This window comes from Podarcis tiliguerta (assembly GCF_965153285.1).
Source record: "Podarcis tiliguerta genome assembly, chromosome: 4".
In the NCBI taxonomy this organism is placed as follows: Eukaryota; Metazoa; Chordata; class Lepidosauria; order Squamata; family Lacertidae; genus Podarcis; species Podarcis tiliguerta.
In genome coordinates this window covers 20,805,623-20,830,412 of record NC_139537.1, presented here as the reverse complement: position 1 = coordinate 20,830,412, position 24,790 = coordinate 20,805,623, and the positions used below count along the sequence as shown (strand labels likewise).

Here is a 24,790-nt window from a genome sequence, read left to right as displayed (position 1 = left end):
AAAACCATGAGATTCACCCCCAGGTTTCAGTATTATGAGAGAGGTAAAAATAATAACATATCTCTACACCATGCATACTTTTAAAAAATCTCATTTCCCCCCTTTATATTAAAACATTTTTCCTCATGGGAAGTTGCTTCAGCCTCATGATCATTTTGATTGCCCATTTCTGCAGCTTTTCCAGTTCTACACCACCTTTTTTGAAATGTGGCAACCAGAACTATATACAGCATTCCAAGCACAATAGATTTCTACAAAGGCTTTGTGATATGTCCCCACCCCCCAATTTCCTAATGATCTCCAGCATGGAATTTGCCTTTTTAATGGGTGATGCACTCTGAGTTGATATTTTAGTTGAGCCATCTACCATGATCCCAAGATCTCTTCCATCATGAGTCGGTGCTGTTTAAGACATCATTTGGAATCTTAGGATCATCCCTCCCAATATGCTCCCAATATGTATTACATTGAATCATATTTGCTATTTTGTTGCAGGCTCAGTGGAAGGTGCTCACATAAATCCCCAAATGACTTAGGCCCCCAAATATCTCAGAGAGCAGCTCTTTATCTATAGATGCTCTCAGATGTCAAGATCAGCAGAGGGGCTCCCCTTGATACTTCCACTGCCTTCCGGTGCTTGGGATGGTGGTGACCCAGGAAATGGCAGCTCCTAGACTGTGAAATTCCGTCCCCAGAGAGGTGTGTTTGGCAATATAATTTTAGAGTTCTCCCCCCCCCCCCATATGCTGAAGACACTCCTCTTCACCCTGGTCTTTGACACTTCACACACACACACACACACACACACACACACACACACACGACCCACCCTATTACTGTGATTGTCATTTGTTTTAAATGATTTAATATTGTATTTCAAATTCTTGTAATTCGCCCTGTGATCTTATGGTTGTTGTTATTATCTTAGTGCAGAGGTCAGCAACCTATGGCCCATGGGCCTCAAAAAACGTTGCTGACCCCTGTCTTAGTGCCATGGAGAAAGGCATCAGTTTTACACCAGACTTAATGGTCAAGTCCTTCCCCAAAGAATTCTGGGAAATGTCATTAGGTGAAGCAACTGAGATTTCCCTAGTCCTCCTACCAATAACACACACACACACACACACACACACCCTCTCTCTAAAACAAACTCCTGGGCCTTAAGTGGGCAATAGGTGGGAGTTAAGCTTGGTATCCATCATGGTTGCCACCCAGCCTGCCATCTTAAGTTGCCTATATTGTAATGCCTTAGACCACCGACGTATGACATCAATACATTGCATAGAGCTTTACCAGTACATTAAGGGTAATTTAAAATAGCAGGCTCGGTGACTACCACAGGCTACGGCTGTACCTTGGTTCTTGAACGACTTGGTACTCGTCCATTTAGGCTCCTGAATGCCACAAGACTCTTCACGCTGGCCTTTGACACCCCAGATATATATTTTCAGGGCTCACCCTATTCCTGTGATTGTTTAATATTGCATTTTAAATTTGGCCAGGGATCTTATGGCTGTTGTGATAATTATTTTAGTGCCTTGGAGAAAGGCATGAGCTTTACACTGCCCAGTTCTGTCCAGTCATGGAGCTGCAGAGCATGGCAGGTACTGCTCAGGAGGGAAACTCCCACATCTCCTTTTTCCTGTTCCTGGTTGCTGCCCACATTAATATATGCAGCTCAGCTCAAAGTCTTTCCCACGTAGGATAATTGACTGCAGTGAGACACTGCATGGAACAGCTTGCTGAAGGGAGAAAGGAGGGCAAGGGCTGCCTCCTGTTCATAATCATAGAAGTTTGGGAAGTCGCCAGAACCAAATGAGGTAAAGCTAGAAAACAAAGAATAACAATTAATAAATTCCAGCTGTGCTGTTCACAAAAGGTGAGTGAAAAAATAATAAATCCATCTTTTATTATCATACAGGGTCTTTTCTGTGCTGGCTCCACCTCTTTCGATTTTCTTCCTAGTAGGGTGACTAACCTTCAGGCATCTTGAAAGGCATTCAAGACTTATACGGCTTGATTGGCCTTCCCACTCACGGGATGGAAGTTGTGCTTTTAGGTTGCTGAGTCTTTCGATTTATTTATTTTTGTGTCTCTATTCTGTTTTAGGTTTTAGTAATAAACTTGTAGGTTTTTATTGCTGTGATTTACTTCGGACAGGATTTGGATGGAAAAGCAGCATATAAATAATTTAAAATAAACAATATGAATCAAACCTTTCTTAACAATGTTTAGGAATTCCTGAGAACCAACAATAATTGCTCAGAGTTAGGTAAAATCCATCCATTATTGTTCTACCGTTCACTTTTCTAAAAGCATTTCCTGGTTGCCTGGTGAGCTTTGCCCTGGTCCCAGTCCAATTAACTCCTGGGTTGCTCACAGGATTCAAACTAGAATTAGAAAAGCCAGCCAGTGAATCTGCTGTATCAGCCAAAAGCAACCACATATTCTGAAAAATGGGATTCAGGGATTTGGGGTTCAAAATTCTCATGGCTATTACTTTCCCACTTATGCTTTTGCTGCTAGATCTGCGGTGAGCTACCTTCCATGGACCTCTCTATAGGTACTGCGCTCTTCTTGATTTTCTCCAGCTACCTCTCGGATGCAAAAACCAGAAACTATACAATTGAACTCTCAGTGCCAAATGGAGGGCCATGGGGTGAATGGGGACCCATAGAATTCTGTCGCAAAGGGTATGCAAATGGATTCACATTGAAGGTAGATACCTCCTTGTGTCCTTCTTTTCAGGCACCTTGGTGCCAAGTAGCTGTGACAATAAGTATGAATGGACAGAGTCCTGGGGCGGCTCTGCTCAGCTGACCTCCATCTGACTAAGTTGCTTGGTGGTGAGGTCATTATGATGCAAACGTACTGGTGGAACACTAGGGCCCTTCAGTATTTGAGGTTCTTCTTCATGTGCCTTCTCTGTGCGAGGTCTGGAGGGCAGCAATACAATAATGGGTCTTTTATGTGGTGGCTCCTTACCTGTGGAATGCTCTCCCCAGAGACGTTTGCCTGGTGCCTCTGTTACATATCTTTAGGTGCCTGGCAAAAGCATTCCTCTTCTCCCAGGCCTATGGCTAATTATACCGTTGGTGGGTATTGTTTTGGTTTGTTATCATGGCATCTATTCTTGTGTTTTCACATTGTAAACAACCCTGTGATCTTCAGATGAAGGGTAGTATAGAAATTTAATACATGATGATGATGATATTGCACCATGCCAATTACACCTGAACATAGTTACCATAATTGCTGGGGGAGCGTAACATGAATTCAGTTCATTTTGAGGCAGAACTTTGAATGATTTCTAGTTCATCTTCAAGTTCCTTCTCTTACATGTGTCATTTACACCTTAGACCCTTTGGGCATTTAAGCTTAAATATCATATTTTTGAGGGGAAAGAAATCAAACTATTCGTATTCTGCTGTGTGTGGAATGATGGTTCCTTAGTCTTCTTAAGTAAAATTTATGCATCAATGTAACAGCTTGTGACATTCTGGAGGCCGATATTTTTTTTGCCAAGGACATACTTGAATTGAACTGTGAACTGAAATAGTTCATTTTGTAAAGGGGCAAACATGAACTGGAATTAGTTCCTTTGGGGGCATGTCAAATAAGATCCTTTTCGAATCAAACTTTCCAAGCTCTGTACAATACTGTCAAATTCAGCCTGCCAAACTAGTGTGTGTGAAAGTCCTCCTGAAAATGCAATGCTTTGTGGTCTTATTGCAGTCACACGTGGTCTTATTGCAGCTTCTTTTCATCCCCAGGTAGACCCAAGGCAACCTTTTAAAATATTTAAAGATGAAACATCTCTGAATGGCATCCGCCTCATTTGCACGGATGGCTCAGAAATTCAATCTGCTCTTGGACGGTGAGTAGCTTTAAATATTCCATTCTTTGGCTTTGTTGTTAGAAAGAAGTATGGAACCAAATCTGGCAAGTTCTTGCCCTTTCCCTGAGTTCTTGAGGAGGATACATCTTGAATTATGGTGACTTATTCATGGGCTGCCAAACCTGAGTGCGTCAACAACACAACAGGGTTGGGATGTGATAAAATAAGGAAATGCAATGTAGCAAAAGATAGTTGCTCAACATTCGGATGTAGTTCCAGTATACATCACGTTTCCTTCCCCAGGAATTAATCATTGAGCTAACAAAATTAAATAAAACAGAATTCCATTCTACATCTATTTCCATATGAGGGGAATAAAATGTGAAGAGAATGCATACATGCAACATTACCTGTGTAACAAAATGTAGGCCGTATTAGTTTGGAACAAGGGTAAAAAATGACAAAATAACTCATCTAATCACATTTGAGCATCTGCGCATGAGCGAGCAGCGAAGCCCGGAAGTTACTTCTGGGTCGCCGCGGAGTGTAACCTGAGAAATGCTCAACCTGAAGCACATTTAACCCGAGGTATGACTGTACCTTCCATATTTCCTCAAAGTCAAAGCTCCCAGAATTCTTTGGGGGAAGCCACGTGCTTCAAATATGTGCTGAATGGGCATTGAATGTAGGGTGAAGACGTGACTTGAGCAAACATTTCTTCAGAGTCTTAACACCACTATCTTTGTCAGGTATGGAACATGGACAAAGAAGGAGACTTGTCCTGGAGGCCGTCTAATCTCATTTTCTCTGAGAGTAGAAGAAGACCGAGGAATTCTTTTGGATGACACATCAGCTGACAATATCAGGTTCAGCTGCGAACATGGGGCTGTCCTGACAGGTCATTCAAATAACTGGGGTACTTTTGGCCCATGGAGTGCAATCTGTCCTCAAGGTGCCATATGTGGAATTCGGACCAAAATTGAACACCAAAGTGGCGACAACACAGGACTTAACGATGTGAAGTTCTACTGCTGCGACTGAACCATGTGGGTTTCACACAACAATAGCTCAGTTCCCTGTGCCCCAATGCTCCATGACGTGAAACTTAATAATAAAATGTATTCCCAATGAAGAGTTCTGCGTGTCTTTCTTTGGTGCACTGTGCCTTAAATCTTCATGTATGGCTTGTTAGCAAAGCCATTTAAATCTGGGTAAGACTTTACTGAGGAAGCGGAACACAACATTGTATAACCTGAGGAGAAAGCATCAGAGAGGCTTTTGTCTTTCTTAGGTCAGGCACCGGACGTAGCAGGAAGGCTATCAACTATACATAAGAGGGGGGAACTCCCTCAGATCTACACAGCCAATCAGAGCGCTCGCTACCTCAGTGAGCGTCGTGCCACTTTGCTTGGTTGTTAAGCAAAACCTCAGCCAGCTGGTTTGCTGACTTACTAATATCAGAATGAATGCTAAAGTCACACACAGCACAATCTCTGCTGTGGCAATTCCATCATGGCTGCTGGATAGGAGGCCAACCATAGAATTGGAGAGAGGACAGAGAAGGATGAATGGTCACAGAAGAATGTAAGAAGAGGCCCACTGGATTGTACGAAAAGTCAAGCATCCTGTTTCTCAGAGTGGCTTCTCAGATGCCATTTGAAGCCCAGAAACTGGCAGTGAGTGCACAGTCCCACTGTTCTTCCATGGCAGTTGATGTTCTGATAGGGCTGTCATACTGTACGTCCATAATTTCCCTGACTTAGCTGGGATTCGTCCGTTGAAAATGGAATCCAGGGGGCAGGATTTTCTAAAAGCAGACTGTCACTTTTTAAAATGCTTACACTGCTTATTCAGGCTTAAACCAGTGAGTACGGAACATTCTAGCAGAAAACACTTGAATGGACACAGAAGAATGTAAGAAGAGGCCCACTGCATCGTACGAAAGGTGCATTTCTGGTGTTCAGAAAGGGCTCAACAATTTTGCCCCCACCCCCCCATAAAGAGGTCAACAACTTTTGTGTCCAGATTTTCACTTTTTGAAATATAGCAACCCTAGTTCAGAGGGGAAAAGGCGATGGAACGGGAAAATTCCCCTTTACATGTGTCCTGAACCGCAATGTAAGTGGCTTCCATAGAGGAGCCACAGAAAGAATGTGGCTGGTCAAGGGAGCCATGGACTCAAAGAGGTTGAAAACCACTGCAGTGGACAAGGAGGGGTGTGTGTGTGTGTGTGTGTGTGTGTGTGTGTGTGTAAAAACTAGCCTACTATACAAAGGTAACATTTACCTTTTTTTTTTTGCTATACCTCCTTTTGCCCACCCACCTTGGCAAGTGGCCCTCCAGCTAAAAAAGGCTCCAGAGACCTGATGTAAAGCACGGTAGACAATGCTGGGCTTTGGTGCTAGACGTAACACCACCATCCCACCTTAAAATATGTCCTTTTGCTTCAAACAGCCATACCCACTCCAAATGCCAATGGACTCCTTGGTCTGGATGCACTTATGAAAGGCAACTAGTAGTGGGAGTGCAGTAGGCACAGATCAAAGGTAGGTTTTCATCTGCTCTGCTCAGCTAAGGAGCATGACAGGTGAAGGGCAGACGACTTGTACTTCCCATTGCCCTGCCCCCTTTTCACTCCCGGGACCATATTCACATTTCCCTGCTCCCTCTCTTTCTGGCTGCAGAATATTTGGCTGCTTTGCCGTGAGACGGTAAGTAGAATCACATGGTTCTGCTTGCTCTGGGGAGAAGGCAGGGCGAGGGCTGCAATGACAATTGTCTAACTGGGTTTTGTAACCATCTATTATATTCCTGTAGCCAACCTGACCTGGGACATTGCTATTAATATTATCTATTTTTAATTTCTTACCTACCATAAGGTCACAGGGCAGGTTACAGCAATTTGAAATGACGGCATTAAGATCAGATGAAAACAAATATAAATAGGTTCAAGTTCAGCATATGAGAAGTGATATAATGAATGTTCCAGACACATCTCTGTGGTAAAGGGTGGTTCAGAAATCTTATATTTTAACAGTAGGAGGGAAAAATGAATAGATAACTAAATGGAACCCAGCCAGAATTATACAAGTGGTGGAAATCCAGCAGTGTTCTTTCAATATGTTTATTTGACTTTATTTTTCTCCTACACATTTAGAATGGCCTGAAGCCATTGGAGTGGTTAGCATTGTGATAAAAATGAGATACAATCCAAACAATGCAAGCTCTAAAAGCCATAAAAGTGCTTGAAACAAAATCCAAAACAAATGAACAAATGAACCTGTTTCTACAAAAGGGAAGTCCCATGCAAGAGTATAATTAATATTCTATAAATAACTTTCCTCAAGGAAAGCCTTATTGAATCCCATATTCAAGTTGGCAGCGTAAGCATAATGAAGCTATTTACATCTATTTATTTATAAGGTAGGGGGCACTTTTCAAAGACTTTATCAGAAGCCTCATCCCCCCCCCCCCCAGTTGGCTGGGAGAAGGTAAATCCCAAAGGGTTTGCCTATTCAGAGTAGGGGCATTTCCAACCTGCTTAGAATCAGAGGCATTCTGCACAAGATATATTTCATTCACAGTGCCTATAGGAGGGCTACAGAGATTAAGTCATTCATCATTTTAACAATGGTGTCACAAGTTGTCAGTCATATGCCCATATCAGCAGTCTGGAACTTCTGAACTGGGCCCAAGGGCAGCCCTACATACAGCGCATTGCAGTAATCCAGCATCACATGGACTTCGGTGGTCAAGCTATCCCTATATTGCTGGTTTATAGCCGAGAATGATCAGTTGAGGAATCCTAGTGGTTAGCTAGCTTTGGCCACCTCATGAGAAGAGAAGACTCCCTGGAAAAGACCCTGATGCTGGGAAAGATGGAGGGCACAAGGAGAAGGGGACGACAGAGGACGAGATGGTTGGACAGTGTTCTCGAAGCTACAAACATGAGTCTGACCAAACTGCGGGTGGCAGTGGAAGACAGGAGTGCCTGGCGTGCTCTGGTCCATGGGGTCACGAAGAGTCGGACACGACTGAACGACTAAACAACAACAACAACAAGTGGTTAGCTAGTGGTTAGCAACCTACTTGTGTGCAGTATTAAAAACTCCCATTGTTCTAGGCGCATTTTGTGATGGAATTTCATTAGCGCATAGTGGAAGCAAAAGAGGACCTTTTTCTGCCTCCCCTCTTCCAGCTACTCTCTGAAGACTGGAGAAGAGACCCTCTGAAGAATATAAGGGGGGTGGGCAGGGGAAGGACTAGACCAAGTGAAAAACACAATATTTTAGCTGTAGCTCATTCATTTTCAGCTTTGTATTCTTGCTACAAAAAAAGTGCACCTACACATTCCGTTACTGCACCCTAACCTAGGCTTAAGGGGCCATTTAGCTCCTAGCTTTCCTAGATCAGTTTCTAGCACTGCTTGTGTGATAACATGCCCTGATGAGCAGCAATGTAAAATCATCCTAATATCAGATCTGGGGAGGCCACAGGTGCAGTTTCTGGTAATTAAGGCTGCAAAAGCGAACAACAGCCACCACCACTGTGCTTCTTTGATTAGATGGAACAGAACCCAGTGTTCTCTGTTATGAGATTTGTAGTGACCCTTTCCGATATGGCTTCTACTAATTGGGGTTGTAAATCTTCTGAGGAGCATGGAACATTTCAGTAACATAAAAGCATAAGGGGGGGGGTGCACTGGAACATAGCAAATGAGTGACTAAGGTGGAGCTTTCTGAATCTCCTTTGTTGAAAATTGAAGTAACTAGAGCAGACTGTCCACTGCGCTCACCAACTTTTTTGGGTTCGTGGACACATTTGGAATTTTGAGATGGTGTCATGGGCACTTTCACAAAATGGGTGCTGGGTGGGTGGATGTGGCAAGCCCCCCAAATAATAGTCTGGGCAATTACCAATTGCAACAGGCTACTTGTTTTAGCAGAAAAGCAAACTGTTCAGACTAAAATACAGGTAACGTGCTCAGACACCTGGGCAGAAGGCCAAGGTGGGACCTGAGGCTCAAAGCACAAAGCCTCTCCGCCAATCTTTTTCTCTCTCTTTGGCAGCCAACCCCCCCATGGATGGCCGAAGACATTTTGCCACTTGCAAGTGGGCAAAGCTGGGTTCAATGCCTGTGCCAGACAGCCAACCCCTTTGAAATTGTCCTCACCAGGGACTGACTACTGGGAACCTTTCTCACTCTCCATAGGCCATTTTTGACAGGAAGAAAAGGTTTCCCACCCATGTTCTAAAGGATAAAACAGAAATGCCCTGCAGTGGCAGATGGAGTGGTAGATGAGTCACAGCTGCTTACTAGAAGCAGGAGGAAGAGGGAAGAGGGAGGAGGGAGAGTGGTACAGGTCAAATGGACTGACAAGGAGCACAAGATTAGCTCTGCTGGAGTGTTTGCACTGCACCATCTTCCCTGCTGCCTCACTCCTCTTCCTCCTGATAAGCAGCAGCGACACACCTGCAAGGAGGTCAGCGAAGATTCTGCGTCCCAGCATGCTACCTTCTGCTGAAGCCCTTAATGTGCACATGGTGACTATGTCACTGATAGTAAAGACCAATTGTTGCCTGTCATGTTTGATACTAGATTCATGAAGACACCCAGCCCAAATTCTCAGACTACATGTTCTCATGGCTACCTTTCTTCTACATGTTTCTAGGACAAAGGAGCACTCCTCAATATGGATGTTTCTATCACTGCTGTGGTCTTCCCAATCATTTTCTGCTACCTCTGGGAAGTAGAGGCTCGAGGTTATGACTCCATCATCTCCGTGCTAAATGGAGCACCATGGGGTCTTTGGGGGAAAAAAGAATTTTGTTCCTTTGGTTTTGCTACTGGTTTCTCGCTGAAGGTAAAACTTGACTTGTATTCTGCTTTCCAGACAACCTCACAACTGGTTATCTCTGATGTTTCTGCCCTCTTTTCTTCCCACAAAGTTATATTCATCTCCAGGAAAGCATCTTAGTGTGAACCAGAAAACAGGCCCAGAATGGGCAAAACATTAATCAACAATGCAGACTTACATTGGCTGCATGCCACTTGAAGCTGCATGGCTTTTTTCAGTGCATCCTGGGAATTGTAGTTTGTGAAGGAGCTAGCAGTGCAGACCCTCTAAGGGTCCCTATTTTCCAGGGAAAGTCCTCCATTTACAGAAGCTGTCCCAGTATCTGACTTGATCCCAGAATGTCCCGCTTTTCCTTAGGATGCCCCTATTTTCATCAGAGAAATGCTGGAGAATATAGAACATCGCATGTTACCTGCCCCAGGTCAGTTCTCACATGACTGGCAACATCTGTCCAGAGTGTCAGACAGGAGACTCTTCCAGGCTTAAGATGCCAATGACTGAATCTGAGACCTTTTGCATGCAAAACATATGCTCTGCCCCTGAGCTACAGCCCATCCCAGGTGCCATCTGGTGGCGGCAGGAAGAACTTTGTGAAATTGTGTTCGTTTAGAAATGGCAGGCAGAAATGCCAGGGAGACAAAGGCCATCATGCCTCCACGCCGATTCCGGACGATCCATCGATCTCCCGTAGATACAGTATCAGTCAATTAGCGACACGAGCCTCAGAAATAACATGCCACATTCCAAGGCTGGTGCACGCTCTTTCAGCAGAGTTCGCACAGCGAACGATGCACTCAGGAGAGCATTATTTACAACTTTATTCAGCGTTGGTCAGAACAAAGAAGAAACATGACTGCCTGCTTCGATGTCCAGGCACAGAGAGAGGAAACAAAAGCTATATACAAAAACAGAAACATCCTGTGAACAGGAAATACGCAGGCTGTGACACAACAACCTGCTCCCTTCTTAAGGTGGAACAGAAATATCCTAACAGGCAGGGCCAGCCCTATCACTAGGCAAATCGAGGCAGTTGCCAGTCCAGTCAGTCCTTGATTTTCGGAAAGAAGCATCAGCTAGCAAGGAAGTGCAAGGTGAAATCACTTCAGATTCCCCAAGTCCAATAAACTCAAAACATACCAGGCTCCTAGACCAGCATATAAAACAGTCAAGGGGTGGGGAGCATTACAACGATCATTTACTAAAATGGCCTTATTTCAATGTACTGGCATCAACACTGTTCTTCAGCTCAGTTCTGAATCTTAGAATCTTTCCCCCGCAGAATTGCTCACAATCCTTTCTCACATAACACCGGTACTGAAAGGCCTACATTGGCTCCCAGTACGTTTCTGGGCACAATTCAAAGTGTTGGTGCTGACCTTTAAAGCCCTAAATGGCCTCAGGCCAGTATAACTGAAGGAGTGTCTCCACCCCCATCGTTCAGCCCGGACACTGAGGTTCAACTCCAAGGGCCTTCTGGTGGTTCCCTCACTGCAAGAAGCGAAGTTACAGGGAACCAGGCAGAGGGCCTTCTTGGTAGTGGTGCCCGCCCTGTGGAACACCCTCTCATCAGATGTCAAGGAAATAAACAACTATCAGACTTTTAGAAGACATCTGAAGGCAGCCCTGTTTAGAGATGTTTTTAATATTGGATGAAACATTGTATTTTAATATTCTGCTGGAAGCCATCCAGAGTGGCTGGGGAAACCCAGCCAGATGGGTGGGGTATGAATAATAATTTTATTATTATTATTATTTGATTATCTGTCTTGTAAGACATTTTTCTATGGGAGGCCTGGGAGTCTCTCTAACCTGTTCAGGGCTGCCCTAGACCTATAGGCTACTATAATACAGAATTCAGTTTGTGAGCCCAAAGTTCCTTTTAAATTTCTTAGTATTTCAGGCTTACATGAAAGGGCACACATTTCCACTTTATATCTTTAACAAGCCTATTTCACTCAATCCTCTTCCTTTGGAGGGTGCTTGAGGGAACTTTTTGTTCACTCGGAGTCCCCCCCCCCTCCTGATTATATTCAATTCCCCACCATGTTGGTAGCCCAAGTGAGTGCCAAAGGACTCTTACTTTATCACAGTCTCTCTTCCTCTTTGACACCAGGTGGAACCATATCAAGGAGGTGGAAGGAAAGACGATGATACAGCCCTAAATGGCATCCGATTGTTCTGCAATGATGATTCATATATTTCATCAGCTGTTGGGGAGTGAGCATCTCTTATCTTTTTTTTTTAGCTGTCACCATAATTTAGGCTTTCCCCCTGTGCCAATCTTGTTATATATATATATATATATATATATATATATATATATATGTTGCTCCCTCTTCGCTTTTTATTTTAGTAGCAGTGGGAATGAGGGTTCATAAATTCTGTGGCCAGTAGATGACAAATCCACTTCCTCTGCCTTTGTGTGGATGACTACATTCTAGTGACCAACCACAGGGTTATGATACCTGGACAAAACCAATGTTTGGAAGTTGCCTTAGGACCAATCAACTCCACAGAGAGACAGTTTGGCCTCCGTTCTTCTTAGGTCCAAAAGAACTGATCTGGCCAGGACCTAGCAAACCAGAAATAACTTCACCTCACATTTCTCTCTTATTGAGAGTTATTGCCTGATGTGATGGAGATACAATGCCAGGAGGGAGAGAGGAAGGGTGAGGAGGTGGGGACAATGGCATGGTGCAGTCGTGCTGCCAGGAGTCCCAGACTGCTGTGCCGTGGCAACTTCCCCTCTGCCTTGCCCCAGCTCTCTCCCATGCCAGGAAGCACTGTGACTCTGCTGCTTCCAGTTACATCTCCGAAAAGGCAGAATGAAAACAGCTCCATAATTTCTGGAATGGACGCAGTGGCTCAGATAACTCTTTGTACTCAGTAATGTGGTAAAGCTGACAGACACTGCATGAATAACAAGGCCTTGGACAAAGTTAAATAAAAAAACTTAGCTTTCACTCAAGGTTTTGTTGAGGGTTTTTTTTTGGGTAAAGCAGCAGTTTTAAGCACTCATTGTGAAGATATTCATGGGAAATGCCTCCCCCGTTTGTTTTAGAAAAGTAGGGACAAATAACCCAGGAGAAAATGAAAATATAGGAAAAATGCATCCAGGCAAACCTAGCCTAGCTTATTTTACTACTAAAAAAATCTGTATCTGAGTCCCTCTGTCCCCCCCCCCCCCATTTTTTCTCTCTTCAGCCTATGTATTAGGCTGAACCACTAAACTGTATAAAATGAATCTCTTTTGTTTCTGCATTCATTGAAATGGGAAATATAAAAACGGCTACAGCTTTGTCCCCTTTTGGACAAGTGGATGAAATACGCAGGCACAAGAGAGTTTATTAAGCCTGCCAAATTACAGACAAATGGATTCAGGGCCTTTGGGGGGGATGCAAGTAATAGGGATTCGCTTTCCTTTTTAATCAAAGAGAAACAGAGATATTACATTGGAAAACATAAAGCTATACAGAAAAGTACAGAAACAAATGAACACAAAACTTTGTGGAGGCTCTCATCTGACTTGGTGTGGTGGTATTGACTTGTGCTTTGACTCAAGAGGAAGGAGATATCCCCCTCCCCCCAAAAATTGCTTCAGTTTTCCTTGGTCTTGATCTGCTGTTCTTCAATTGTATGTTCTCGTTAATTACATTTGAGGTATCAGGAATTTGGGAGAACATTCAATATCCCATGAGCAATGGGGCCTCCTCCTACACCTGTGGTGTAGTGGTTAAGAGCAGTAGTCTCGTAATCTGGGGAACCGGGTTCGCATCTCTGCTCCTCCACATTCAGCTGCTGGGTGACCTTGGGTCAGTCACACTTCTTTGAAGTCTCTCAGCCTCCCTCACCTCACAGAGTGTTTGTTGTGGGGGAGGAAGGGAAAGGAGAATGTTAGCCGCTTTGAGACTCCTGAAGGGGAGTGAAAGGCGGGATATCAAATCCAAACTCCTCCTCTTCTTCTTCTTCTTCTTCTTCTTCTTCTTCTTCTTCTTCTTCTTCTTTTTCCTCCTCCTCCTGCAGCCCCTTCCAACTCTTTAGAGCAGATCTGAGGGGATGAGGAGTGGGTGGGTACAGACAGAGGAAACGGAAGGGTACAGCTGATATAAAAATCTGAATATATTTCTCTTTTATATCTTTTTCAATTTTCAATTTTGCATTTCGAAATAAACAATTTACAAACTTTAAAATCAAAAAATAAATAAATCTGGATATATTTCTCAAGCCAGCTTTGTCATCTTTGGCAGATGGGGAGCATGGTCTGAGATTCAGTATTGCCCTGTACCATCCAAGCTTAAGGCCTTCTCCCTGAGAGTGGAAGTACCGCAAGGGCTTGGGGATGACACCGCAGCCAACAACATCATGTTCATGTGTAGCGATGACACCAAGCTAAAAGGCAACTCGCATGAATGGGGAAGCTTCGGCCCATGGAGCTCTCCCTGCCACACCGGTTCCTATATATGTGGCATCCAGACAAAGGTCGAGTTTCCACAAGGGCCCGAAGATGACACTGCACTTAATGACATTAAGTTCTATTGCTGCAAAGGAAATTTTGGCATGTTTCATTAACATTCCTGCAGATTTGCTAGCTTATGAATTTGTCCTCTATTAAAGCTTACCTTTAACTGGAGAGCTGTGTCTTTTTTTATTAAAAAAAATAAATCTGATGCACTAGACTCATTTTTCAGCCCTCTGATGGGAGGAGAACCCAAGGAGGGCAGAGACAAAAAAGGAGGGCAGAAATATATAAGCGCTGATTGTCAGATTTGGAGACAGCAGGGGAAGCCGTGTTCTTTAGCCCCTCAGGGATGTACAGTGGTGCCTCGCAAGACGAAAAGAATCCGTTCCGTGAGTCTCTTCGTCTAGCGGTTTTTTCGTCTTGCGAAGCAAGCCCATTAGCGGATTAGCGGATTAGCGCTATTAGCGGTTTAGCGGCTATTAAAGGCTTAAGGGATTAGCGGATTAGCTGCTAAAAGGCTATTAGCAGCTTAGTGCCTTAGATAAAGGGGGTGGGGAGCGGGGAAAAACCCCCAGGAATCGCAAGGGATTTTCATCTTGCGAAGCAAGCCCATAGCAAATTCGTCCTGCGAAGCACCTCCAAAACGGAAAACCCTTTCGTCTAGGGGGTTTTCCGTCTTGCGAGGCATTCGTCTTGCGGGGCACCACTGTACAGTCCTAGTCAGATCATAAGGTCCAAACTCAGCACTGTCACAATAAAAAGGTAATGGTAAAGGACCTCTGGATGGTTAAGTCCAGTCAAACTTGACTATTGGGTGCGGTGCTCATCCTGCTTCAGGCTGAGGGAGTCAGCGTTTGTCTGGCTCATGTGGCCAGCATTGTCTAAACCACTTTTTGTGCAACGGGACACTGTGACGGAAGCCAGGCCCCATGAAAACGCCCTTTACCTTCCCACCGCAGTGGTACCTGTTTATCTACTTGCACTGGCATGCTTTCAAACTGCAAGGTTGGCAGAAGCTGGGACAGAGCAACAGGAGCTCACCTCCAGCGGCGTAGCTAGCGGCTCGGTCATCTGGGGTGGCACAAATACCCTGCACCCTGTGGAACAAATTATTTGCGTCAGTCTTCACAGCAGATGTTGGACAGATTCTTATGCCTTGATCACTAAGTTTCTAGGAGGAGACTGGAAGAAACCAATCAAGTAGGCACGATGAAGTCACTTCTGTTAAATCTGAAATTTTAGGGGAAATTGCAAATTTAAAAATTGGCATCATTGTGTCTAGATAATCTGCAACAGAGAGTTCTGAAATTACCGAAATGTAAAAATGTTGATATTCTAAGAAAAATATGCAAGTGATCACTAATGCCAGCACCTGTATTGGAAGACAAAGTAGCCAACCTAATATCAAATCACTAATAAGAGATCTAAGTGAGCTAGGAAATTGCGTGTCCATTAGCCTAACATCTGTCCTGTGTAAATTGGTGGAAAGCATACTTGAAACTAGAATGGTTAAATATTGGAGAATACTTGCTGAGGGAGAATAATCCTAACTTCTGCAAAGGGAATCATAGAATTGGAAGTCTTTCTTCACCTATCTTTTAGATTTTTTGAGAGTATTAACATGTAGATAATCTGCCCACCTGCCACATTTGGCCCACATTGGTGTGTGTGTGTGTGTGTGTGTGTGTGTGTGTGTGTGTAATGTCATGGCTTGCCAGCTGCATCTAGTTCCCCAACCCTGCAACAGATATTGTATACAGTGGTACCTCGGGTTAAGAACTTAATTCGTTCTGGAGGTCCGTTCTTAACCTGAAACTGTTCTTAACCTGAGGTGCCACTTTAGCTAATGGGGCCTCCCGCTGCTGCTGCCGCTGCCATGCGATTTCTTTTCTCATCCTGAAGCAAAGTTCTTAACCCAAGGTACTATTTCTGGGTTAGCGGAATCTGTAACCTGAAGCGTCTGTAACCCGAGGTACCACTGTACAATCATACCTCGGGTTGAAGTCGCTTCATGTTAAGCCTTTTCGGGTTGCACTCCACGGTGACCTGGAAGTAACGGAGCGCGTTACTTCCGGGTTTTGCCGCTTGAGCATGCTCAGATGCTCAAAATTACATCATGCACATGCTTGGAAGTGGCGAATCGTGACCCGTGCACGCACAGACACGGGTTGCGTTCGCCTCAGGATGCGAACGGGGCTCCGTAACGTATCAAGAGGTACCACTGTACTTGGAATATCAAAAAGCATTTAACCAACTTGCTTTTAACCAAAAAAGCTTGTTTCCTACTGCTCTGGAGGGCAAGACTCAAACCAATGGCTTCAACTTCCAAGAAAGGAGATTCCAACCAAGGAAAAACTTTCTGACAGTAAAAGCTGTTCAACAGTGTCACGGTCTCCCTCGAGAGGAGGTAGATTCTCCTTTACTGGAGGTTTTTAAGCAGAAGTTGGACGACTGTCATGGATGCTTTGGCTGAGATTCCTGCATTGTAGGGGGCTGGACTAAATGATGCTTGGGGTCACTTCCAGCTCTTAATTCTATGAACTCTAGTCTTCATAAGTTATCATAATTCATGGATGATAAGACTACACCAGTGTGGTGTAGTGGTTAAGAGCAGTAGACTTGTAATTATGGAATTATGGAAGGAAGGGATGAGATTTACAGCATGCACCAGAATTAAAGAAAATGTTATGAAAATGATATATCGATGGTATATAACACCAGTCAAATTAAGTAAGATGTATAAGGTGAGCAATAAATGTTGGAAATGTAAGGAGATAGAAGGGACATTTTATCATATGTTGTGGGAATGTAAAAAAATGAAGTGTTTCTGGGGAATGATATATAATGAGATAAAGAAAATATTGAAATATACATTTGTTAAAAAACCAGAAGCATTCCTATTAGGAATTTTAGGTGGTGAGATAAAAAGGAAGGATCAGACAGTATTTTTGTATGCAGTAACAGCAGCTAGAACTCTTGTGGCCCAGAAATGGAAACAAGAAAAAATGCCCACGATTGAAGAATGGAGAACGAAATTAATGGATTATGCAGAACTGGACAGATTAACAGGGAGGATTTGCAACCGACGGGACCAAAGATTCACTGAGTACTGGAATAAATTTACAGAATATATTAAAAATATTTGTGATAATGATATAACATTTGTAAGTTTCCAAGAAGCTCTGTAAGAAGGTTTGGTAGAAATATTGTTTAAATAACATGGTAAGATAAGATATACATAGTGCAATATAAATGAAGAAATGGGAAGATATGTAATAACTACGGAAAATTATCAGACATGTTGATGGAAGTCTAAAAGAAAAAAGACGTGTGATGAATTCCTAATGTTTAATTGTGTTATAAATTTGTTCTTATTGGAAAATTAATAAAAATTATATACCCCCCCCCCCAAAAAGAGAGAGAGAGCAGTAGACTTGTAATCTGGTGAACCGGGTTCGCTTCCCCGCTCCTCCACATGCAGCTACTGGGTGACCTTGGGCCAGTCTCTCAGCCCCACTCACCTCACAGAGTGTTTGTTGTGGGGGAGGAAGGGAAAGGAGAATGTTAGCCGCTTTGAGACTCCTTCAGGTAGTGATAAAGCGGGATATCAAATCCAAACTCTTCTACTAACCCTGAGACCCACATTCTACCTTCAGGAGGGGCTCAAAGAAGGGCTCCAAGATTCTGAATGCCACTTGCTGGAAGCTGCAGGAGGAGAGAGTGGTGTTACTTCCAGGTGCTACATGCAGGCTTCTCAAAGGCACCTGACTGACCACTGAGAGAAAAGGATGTTGACCTAGGTGGGCCACTGCCCTGATCCAACCAGTTCTTCTTCTGTTCTTATGGATTAACAACTAGTACAAGAACAGAACACACAGAGTGAAAATAAATGGATAGTTTTTGCAATGGAAAGAAGTAATAATGAGACTCCCACTCCCAATGATTTCTATTGTGACCAGTGATACTCAATTTAGTTATAAGCCATCTGGAGATGACACATTAGGGCAAAAATATTAACTTTACATTACATTGATGGGTATATAAATTGATGCAGACTGACCAAAATAGATCTTGGGGTCAAGACGTATAGCTCAGTCAGTGAAAATATCTGCTTAGTTGTACTGCGACAGTGAAGAAGGCAAACCCCATGCTGGGTATTATTAGGAGAGGGGTTGAAAATGGAATGGCCAATATAATGATGGTTTTATATATCTCCATGGTGTGCAGCCCTGGTCAGTCAGCACAGGACTAGGCAAAAGTGCAGAAAGGAACAACTTAAATAATCAAGAGCTGGAACATTTTTCATCCGAGACATTTAGCTTCAGAGGCGGGAAGACCGGGGGTGTTTATGATAGAAGTTTATTACATTTTGCACTGTGTGCATTCTCTTCCCTCTGCCTTGATAAGGATTTGTCGATAAGGAGTTCAGGCTCTTGACTGGAAGCAGATATGGGGCAATCAAAAGCAAGCAGTTCTTCACCAACAAATAACAAGTGGAACAGACTGCCAGAGGTTCAGATAGTTAAAATGAAATCAGACAAATTTATGCAGAGCATTGAAGGATTCCTCCAGATCCTCAAGGCACTGTTCAGGCATTCACCTGAATACACAAAAGCTCAAAGCAGCAACAGGGGCATGCACTCGTCGAGCCCACAGTGTCCCCGAGGCTAACATACCCTCAGTCCCCAACCTTCTTTGTGCTGTCCAGAGGAGATTAGCATGCATGTGAGGAGAATTCTCCGTGCAATCAGGGAGCCCAATAAAGCTAACATCAGCAGAGGCCCCCTGCACACATTTTTCCTGCCCAACAAAGTGAAGGGCAGGGACTGGGGTGAGGGGGAGCATATGTGAGCATGTTGGGAGCAGGACTTGCACAACTGTCATTGTGCTTCGAGCATTCATGTGTTTGGCTTTTGTGTGTTTCTTTAACAAAGTTGCACTGTTTAGATCTCCAGAGGGGCTTACAAATATGTTTGAATAATTGCCAAAGGGGCAGCCCTCTTAGTCTATAGCTGCACAAAACATGTGGAAGCCCACTCAGGCTAAGACTAAAAACAACTTCATTATGCTTTACTGAGTCTGCTTAATTGACTACGGCATAAGCTTTAACCAACGCCAGCTTGTATGTGTTGTCAACGACTGTTTCGTGGGTTAATTAACCCTGTTCGCTTTTTTTGCATTTCATTTGCTTCTGACCTCACATAAACCAGTTTTAACAAAGAGCAATAACAGAGATGGGTACAGCACAGAGGCTTACACCGAAAACTAACACCACAGAGCTTTCCCCAGTTCCCTTCATAACCCCTGCTCCCCCGATCTTAATCAATCTAAGTTACAAATTAATCATGAAGCAGAACAAGATGTTACAGTATGATACAAAGGAGTACAGCAGAACATAAAGGGCTCAGGATAGAATCACAATCCCCCCCCCCCCATCATATGGCTGAAGTTCTTAACAGCAGCTTCAACCATGCTAAAAATTATGGCCTTGGCCCAGTATACCTGAAGGAGGTCCAGTGCCGAGGGCCTTCTGGCAGTTCCCTCATTACGAGAAGCCAAGTTACAGGGAACCAGACAGAGGGCCTTCTCGGTAGTGGCGCCCACCCTGTGGAATGCCCTCCCATCAGATGTCAAAGAGATAAACAACTACCTGACATTTAGAAGACATCTGAAAGCAGCCCTGTTCAGGGAAGTTTTTAATGTGTGACATTTTAATGTAATTTTAATCTTTGTTGGAAGCCGCCCAGAGTGGCTGAGGAAACCTAGCCAGATGGGTGGGGTACAAATAAATTATTATTATTACCCAATCTATATTCATATTAAAAAGAAATTGGACTTTTTTCCTTTTTCCTTTTGGCACAGCTGCATGCGTAACCTGGGCAGGACTGGCAGACAATTTCTATCACAAAAGTGTTTTGTTTTTTTAAAGTACAGACTGAAATTACTAAAGTCAAGCAATGCCACCCTGTCCTCAATTATGCTGGGTGAAAGGACATAGGCTATTGTCAGGCAGAGCAATCCTATATGGGAAGTGGGGGTGGGCAAAGTAAGGGATGAGCCACCACTTCCCAAGACCGGCTGGGTATTACAGTGGTGCCCCGCAAGACGAATGCCTCGCAAGACGGAAAACCCGCTAGACGAAAGGGTTTTCCGTTTTGGAGGTGCTTCGCAGAACGAATTTGCTATGGGCTTGCTTCGCAAGACGAAAATGCCTTGCGATTCCTGGGGTTTTTTTCCCCTCCCCCCCTTTTCCCCAAGCCCCTAAGCCGCTTAACAGCTGTTCGCTAAGCCGCTTAACAGCTGATCGCTAAGCCGCTTAACAGTTGATCGCTAAGCCGCTTAACAGCTGATCTAAGCCGCTTATCAGCTGATCTAAGCCACTAATAGCCTTTTAGCAGCTAATCCGCTAATCCCTTAAACCTTTAATAGCCGCTAATAGCCTTTTAGCAGCTAATCCGCTAATCCCTTAAGCCTTTAATAGCCGCTAATAGCCGCTAAACCACTAATAGCCGCTAAACCGCTAATAGCGCTAATAGCGCTAATCCGCTAATGGGCTTGCTTTGCAAGACGAAAAAAACCGCAAGACGAAGAGACTCGCGGAACAGATTCTTTTCGTCTTGTGAGGCACCACTGTATTTTGAATAGGAAACCACCCCAAATGCATTGGCAGAAAGGTTGCTGTCAGGGACTGGGCGGAGGAGGGGGAGGAATGGTGGATACTGCCTCCTCAGCCTGAACCTGCCAGAAAAGAGGGAGACAGTATAGATTAGGTCCCGTGGAGGACCTTAAGGTCCACAAATGACAACATTTTGGAGGTCCCAGGTCCCAAGGTGGTTAGATTGGTCTCAACTAGGGCCAGGGCCTTTTCAGCACTGGCCCCGACTTGGTAGAACGCTCTGTCACAAGAGACTAGGGCCCTGCGGGACTTGACATCTTTCCGCAGGGCCTGCAAGCTAGAGCTGTTCTGCCTGACCTTTGGTTTGGACTCAGTCTGACCCTGATGTTTCCCTCTCCTTATGGGTTTTGATCTATGGACTACTTTTAAAATGAGGCTGCATTTTAACTTGTATTTTAAATTGATTTTTTTCTTTTCCCATTATGTTTTTACTGTAATTTTACTGGCGTTAGCTGCCCTGAGCCTGGCTCTGGCCGGGGAGGCCGGGGTATAATTATTATTATTATTATCATTATTATTTATAATAGTGGCTTGCGGAAAGTCACAGCTCAGAGGCTGTAGAGGGGAGAAGCTGGGCAATATTGGGAGAGGAGCAGGAAGAAGAGGAAGCACCAGGAGACAGACAGCTGACAGACTCAGTGTCTTTAGAAAGAGTTCCAGACCCCTCTCCCAGAACCTGGAGGGCAATGAAAGTCAGAGAACAGAAAGCTCAGAGGCTGAATGCACAGATCAGCCAAGGTAGGGATGGTGTATAATAGGAGAGATGGAGGGAGCGGGCTTTACTCAGAGCAACACCATTACTGCAAGAGAGGCGCTTTTCAAAGCTCTTTTTGTTTATCTCATAGAATCATAGAGTTGGAAGAGACCACAAGGGCCATCGAGTCCAACCCTCTGCCAAGCAGGAAACACCATCAGAGCACTCCTGACATATGGTTGTCAAGCCTCTGCTTAAAGACCTCCAAAGAAGGAGACTCCACCACACTCATTGGCAGCAAATTCCACTGTCGAACAGCTCTTACTGTCAGGAAGTTCTTCCTAATGTTTAGGTGGAATCTTCTTTCTTGTAGTTTGGATCCATTGCTCCGTGTCCGCTTATCTGGAGCAGCAGAAAACAACCTTTCTCCCTCCTCTATGTGACATCCTTTTATATATTTGAACATGGCTATCGTATCACCCCTTAACCTCCTCTTCTCCAGGCCCAGCTCCCTTAGCTGTTCCTCATAAGGCATCGTTTCCAGGCCTTTGACCATTTTGGTTGCCCTCCTCTGGACACGTTCCAGTTTGTCAGTGTCCTTCTTGAACTGTGGTTCCCAGAACTGGACACAGTACTCCAAGTGAGGTCTGACCAGAGCAGAATACAGTGGCACTATTACTTTCCTTGATCTAGATGCTATACTCCTATTGATGCAGCCCAGAATTGCATTGGCTGTTTTAGCTGCCGCGTCACACTGTTGGCTCATGTCAAGTTTGTGGTCAACCAAGACTCCTAGATCCTTTTCATATGTACTGCTCTCAAGACAGGTGTCACCCATCTTGTATTTGTGCCTCTCATTTTTTTTTGCCCAAGTGCAATACTTTACATTTCTCCCTGTTAAAATTCATCTTGTTTGTTTTGCCCAGTTCTCTAATCTGTCAAGGTCGTTTTGAAGTGTGATCCTGTCCTCTGGGGTGTTAGCCACCCCTCCCAGTTTGGTGTCATCTGCAAATTTGATCAGGATGCCCTTGAGTCCATCATCCAAGTCGTTGATAAAGATGTTGAATAAGACCGGGCCCAAGACAGAACCCTGTGGCACCCCACTAGTCACTCTTCTCCAGGATGAAGAGGAACCATTGATGAGCACCCTTTGGGTCCAGTCAGTCAGCCAGTTACAAATCCACTGAGTGGTAGCATAGTCAAGACCGCATTTTACCAGCTTCTTTACAAGAATATCATGGGGCACCTTGTCAAATGCCTTGCTGAAATCAAGGTAGGCTACATCCACTACGTTCCCTTCATCTACCAGGCTTGTAATTCTGTCAAAAAAACGAGATCAGGTTTGTCTGACATGACTTATTTTTCAGAAATCCATGCTGACTATTGGTGATCACAGCATTCCTTTCTAGGTGCTCACAGACTGTTTGCTTAATGATCTGCTCCAGAATCTTCCCTGGTATTGATGTCAGACTGACTGGGCGGTAATTATTTGGGTCCTCTCTTTCCCCCTTTTTGAAAATAGGGACAACATTTGCCCTCCTCCAGTCTGCCGGGACTTCGCCTGTTCTCCAGGAATTCTCAAAGATGACTGCCAGTGGTTCTGAGATCACATCTGCCAGTTCTTTTAATACTCTTGGATGCAGTTCATCTGGCCCTGGAGACTTGAATACATCTAAACTAGCCAAGTATTCTTGTACTATCTACTTAGTTATTCTGGGCTGTGTTTCCTCTGCTGAATCATTTGCTCCAAATTCTTCAGGTCGGGCATTGTTTTCTTTATCGGAGAAGACTGAGGCAAAGAAGGCATTGAGGAGTTCAGCCCTTTCTGTGTCCCCTGTTTGCATTCCACCATCTTCTCCTCTGAGAGACCCCACTGTTTCTTTGTTCTTCCTTTTGCTACAAACATACCCATAAAAGCCTTTTTTGTTGCTTTCAACCTCTCTAGCAAGCCTGAGTTCATTCTGTGCTTTAGCTTTTCTGACTTTGTGTCTACACGTGCTGGCTATTTGTTTGAATTCCTCTTTGGTGGTTTCCCCCCTTTCCCATTTTTTGTACACATCCTTTTTTAATCTTAACTCAGTTAAAAGTTCTTTAGATAGCCACCCTGGCTTCTTTAGGCACCTTCCATGTTTCCGTCTCATTGGTATTGCCTGAAGTTGTGCTTTTACTATCTCCCTCTTAACAAACTCCCAGCCATCATGAACTCCCTTTCCTTTTAGTATTACTGTCCATGGGATCTCACCCAGCACTTCCCTAAGTTTTATGAAGTCGGCTTTCTTAAAGTCAAGAAATTGAGTCCTAGTATGTTTGGCTGCTCCTTTCTGCTGTATAGTAAACTTCAGAAGAGCATGATCACTCGCGCCTAATGATCCTTCCACTTCTACCCCACTAACCAGGTCATCAACAATGGTTAGGACCAGATCTAAAATGGCTGTTCCTCTTGTTGCTTCTCCCACTTTCTGGACAATGAAGTTGTCTGCAAGGCCAGTGAGGAATCTGATTGACCTGATGCTCTTGGCTGAGATTGACATCCAACAAATATCCAGGTAATTGAAGTCCCCCATTACTACTATCTCCCTTCCTTTTGCATGCTTGGCCATCTGTTCCAGGAAGGCATCATCTATGTCCTCCGTTTGGCTTGGGGATGTATAGTAAACTCCCACAATGAGGTCACTGTTATTCTTCTCTCCCTTAATTTTGACCCAAATGCTCTCACTTTGGTTTTGAGGTTCTAAATCTTGGATCTCTTCACAGGTATACGCATCCCTGACATATAACGCCACTCCTCCTCCTTTCTTGTCTGGTCTGTTTCTCTGAAATAGATTGTATCCCTCCATTATTACATTCCAATCGTGGGACTTATCCCACCAGGTTTCAGTGATGCCTATTATGTCATATTTAGTTTGCTGTACCAAGAGCTCAAGCTCATCTTGTTTATTTCCCATGCTTTGCGCATTAGTGTACAGACATTGAAGTCCATTAATCATTCCCCCGTGTCTCCTATTTAAGGATTTTTTCCTCCCACCACTAGGTCTGCTTGCTGTTTGCTCCATTTAGTCTATGACATTTGGATGATCATCTTCATCAATTGATAGACACCTACCTTCAGGAGCACTGTCTCCCTCCCCCACATTAGTCAGTTTAAAGCCCTCCTGATGAGGTTTCTGAGATTTTTGGCAAAAACATTCCCTCCCAACCTTTGTGAGGTGCAGCCCATAGCTTCCCAGAAGTCCATCTTCAAGAAACTGCAGTCTGTGATCTAAGA

At 44.1% G+C, this 24,790-nt stretch overlaps 2 protein-coding genes across 2 annotated transcripts in view; one reads left to right on the top strand and one right to left on the bottom strand.

Moving 5' to 3' along the window:
- The window catches only part of LOC310676843 (uncharacterized protein), a gene marked incomplete at its 3' end in the record, with an annotated part of 37,345 nt that extends 23,080 nt beyond the window's left edge, over window positions 1-14,265 (top strand). Inside the window, exons 2-9 of the mRNA XM_083439021.1 lie at window positions 2,527-2,718; window positions 3,774-3,877; window positions 4,588-4,871; window positions 5,886-5,956; window positions 6,523-6,549; window positions 9,511-9,702; window positions 11,810-11,913; window positions 13,944-14,265. Coding sequence (XP_083295147.1) covers window positions 2,548-2,718; window positions 3,774-3,877; window positions 4,588-4,871; window positions 5,886-5,956; window positions 6,523-6,549; window positions 9,511-9,702; window positions 11,810-11,913; window positions 13,944-14,265 — 1,275 coding nt within the window. The 5' untranslated portion in view covers window positions 2,527-2,547. The remainder of the gene's footprint in view (window positions 1-2,526; window positions 2,719-3,773; window positions 3,878-4,587; window positions 4,872-5,885; window positions 5,957-6,522; window positions 6,550-9,510; window positions 9,703-11,809; window positions 11,914-13,943) is intronic.
- AASDHPPT (aminoadipate-semialdehyde dehydrogenase-phosphopantetheinyl transferase) overlaps window positions 1-24,790 on the bottom strand; it is a 536,215-nt gene that overhangs the window by 155,339 nt on the left and 356,086 nt on the right. The gene's annotated exons all lie outside the window — the stretch shown is intronic.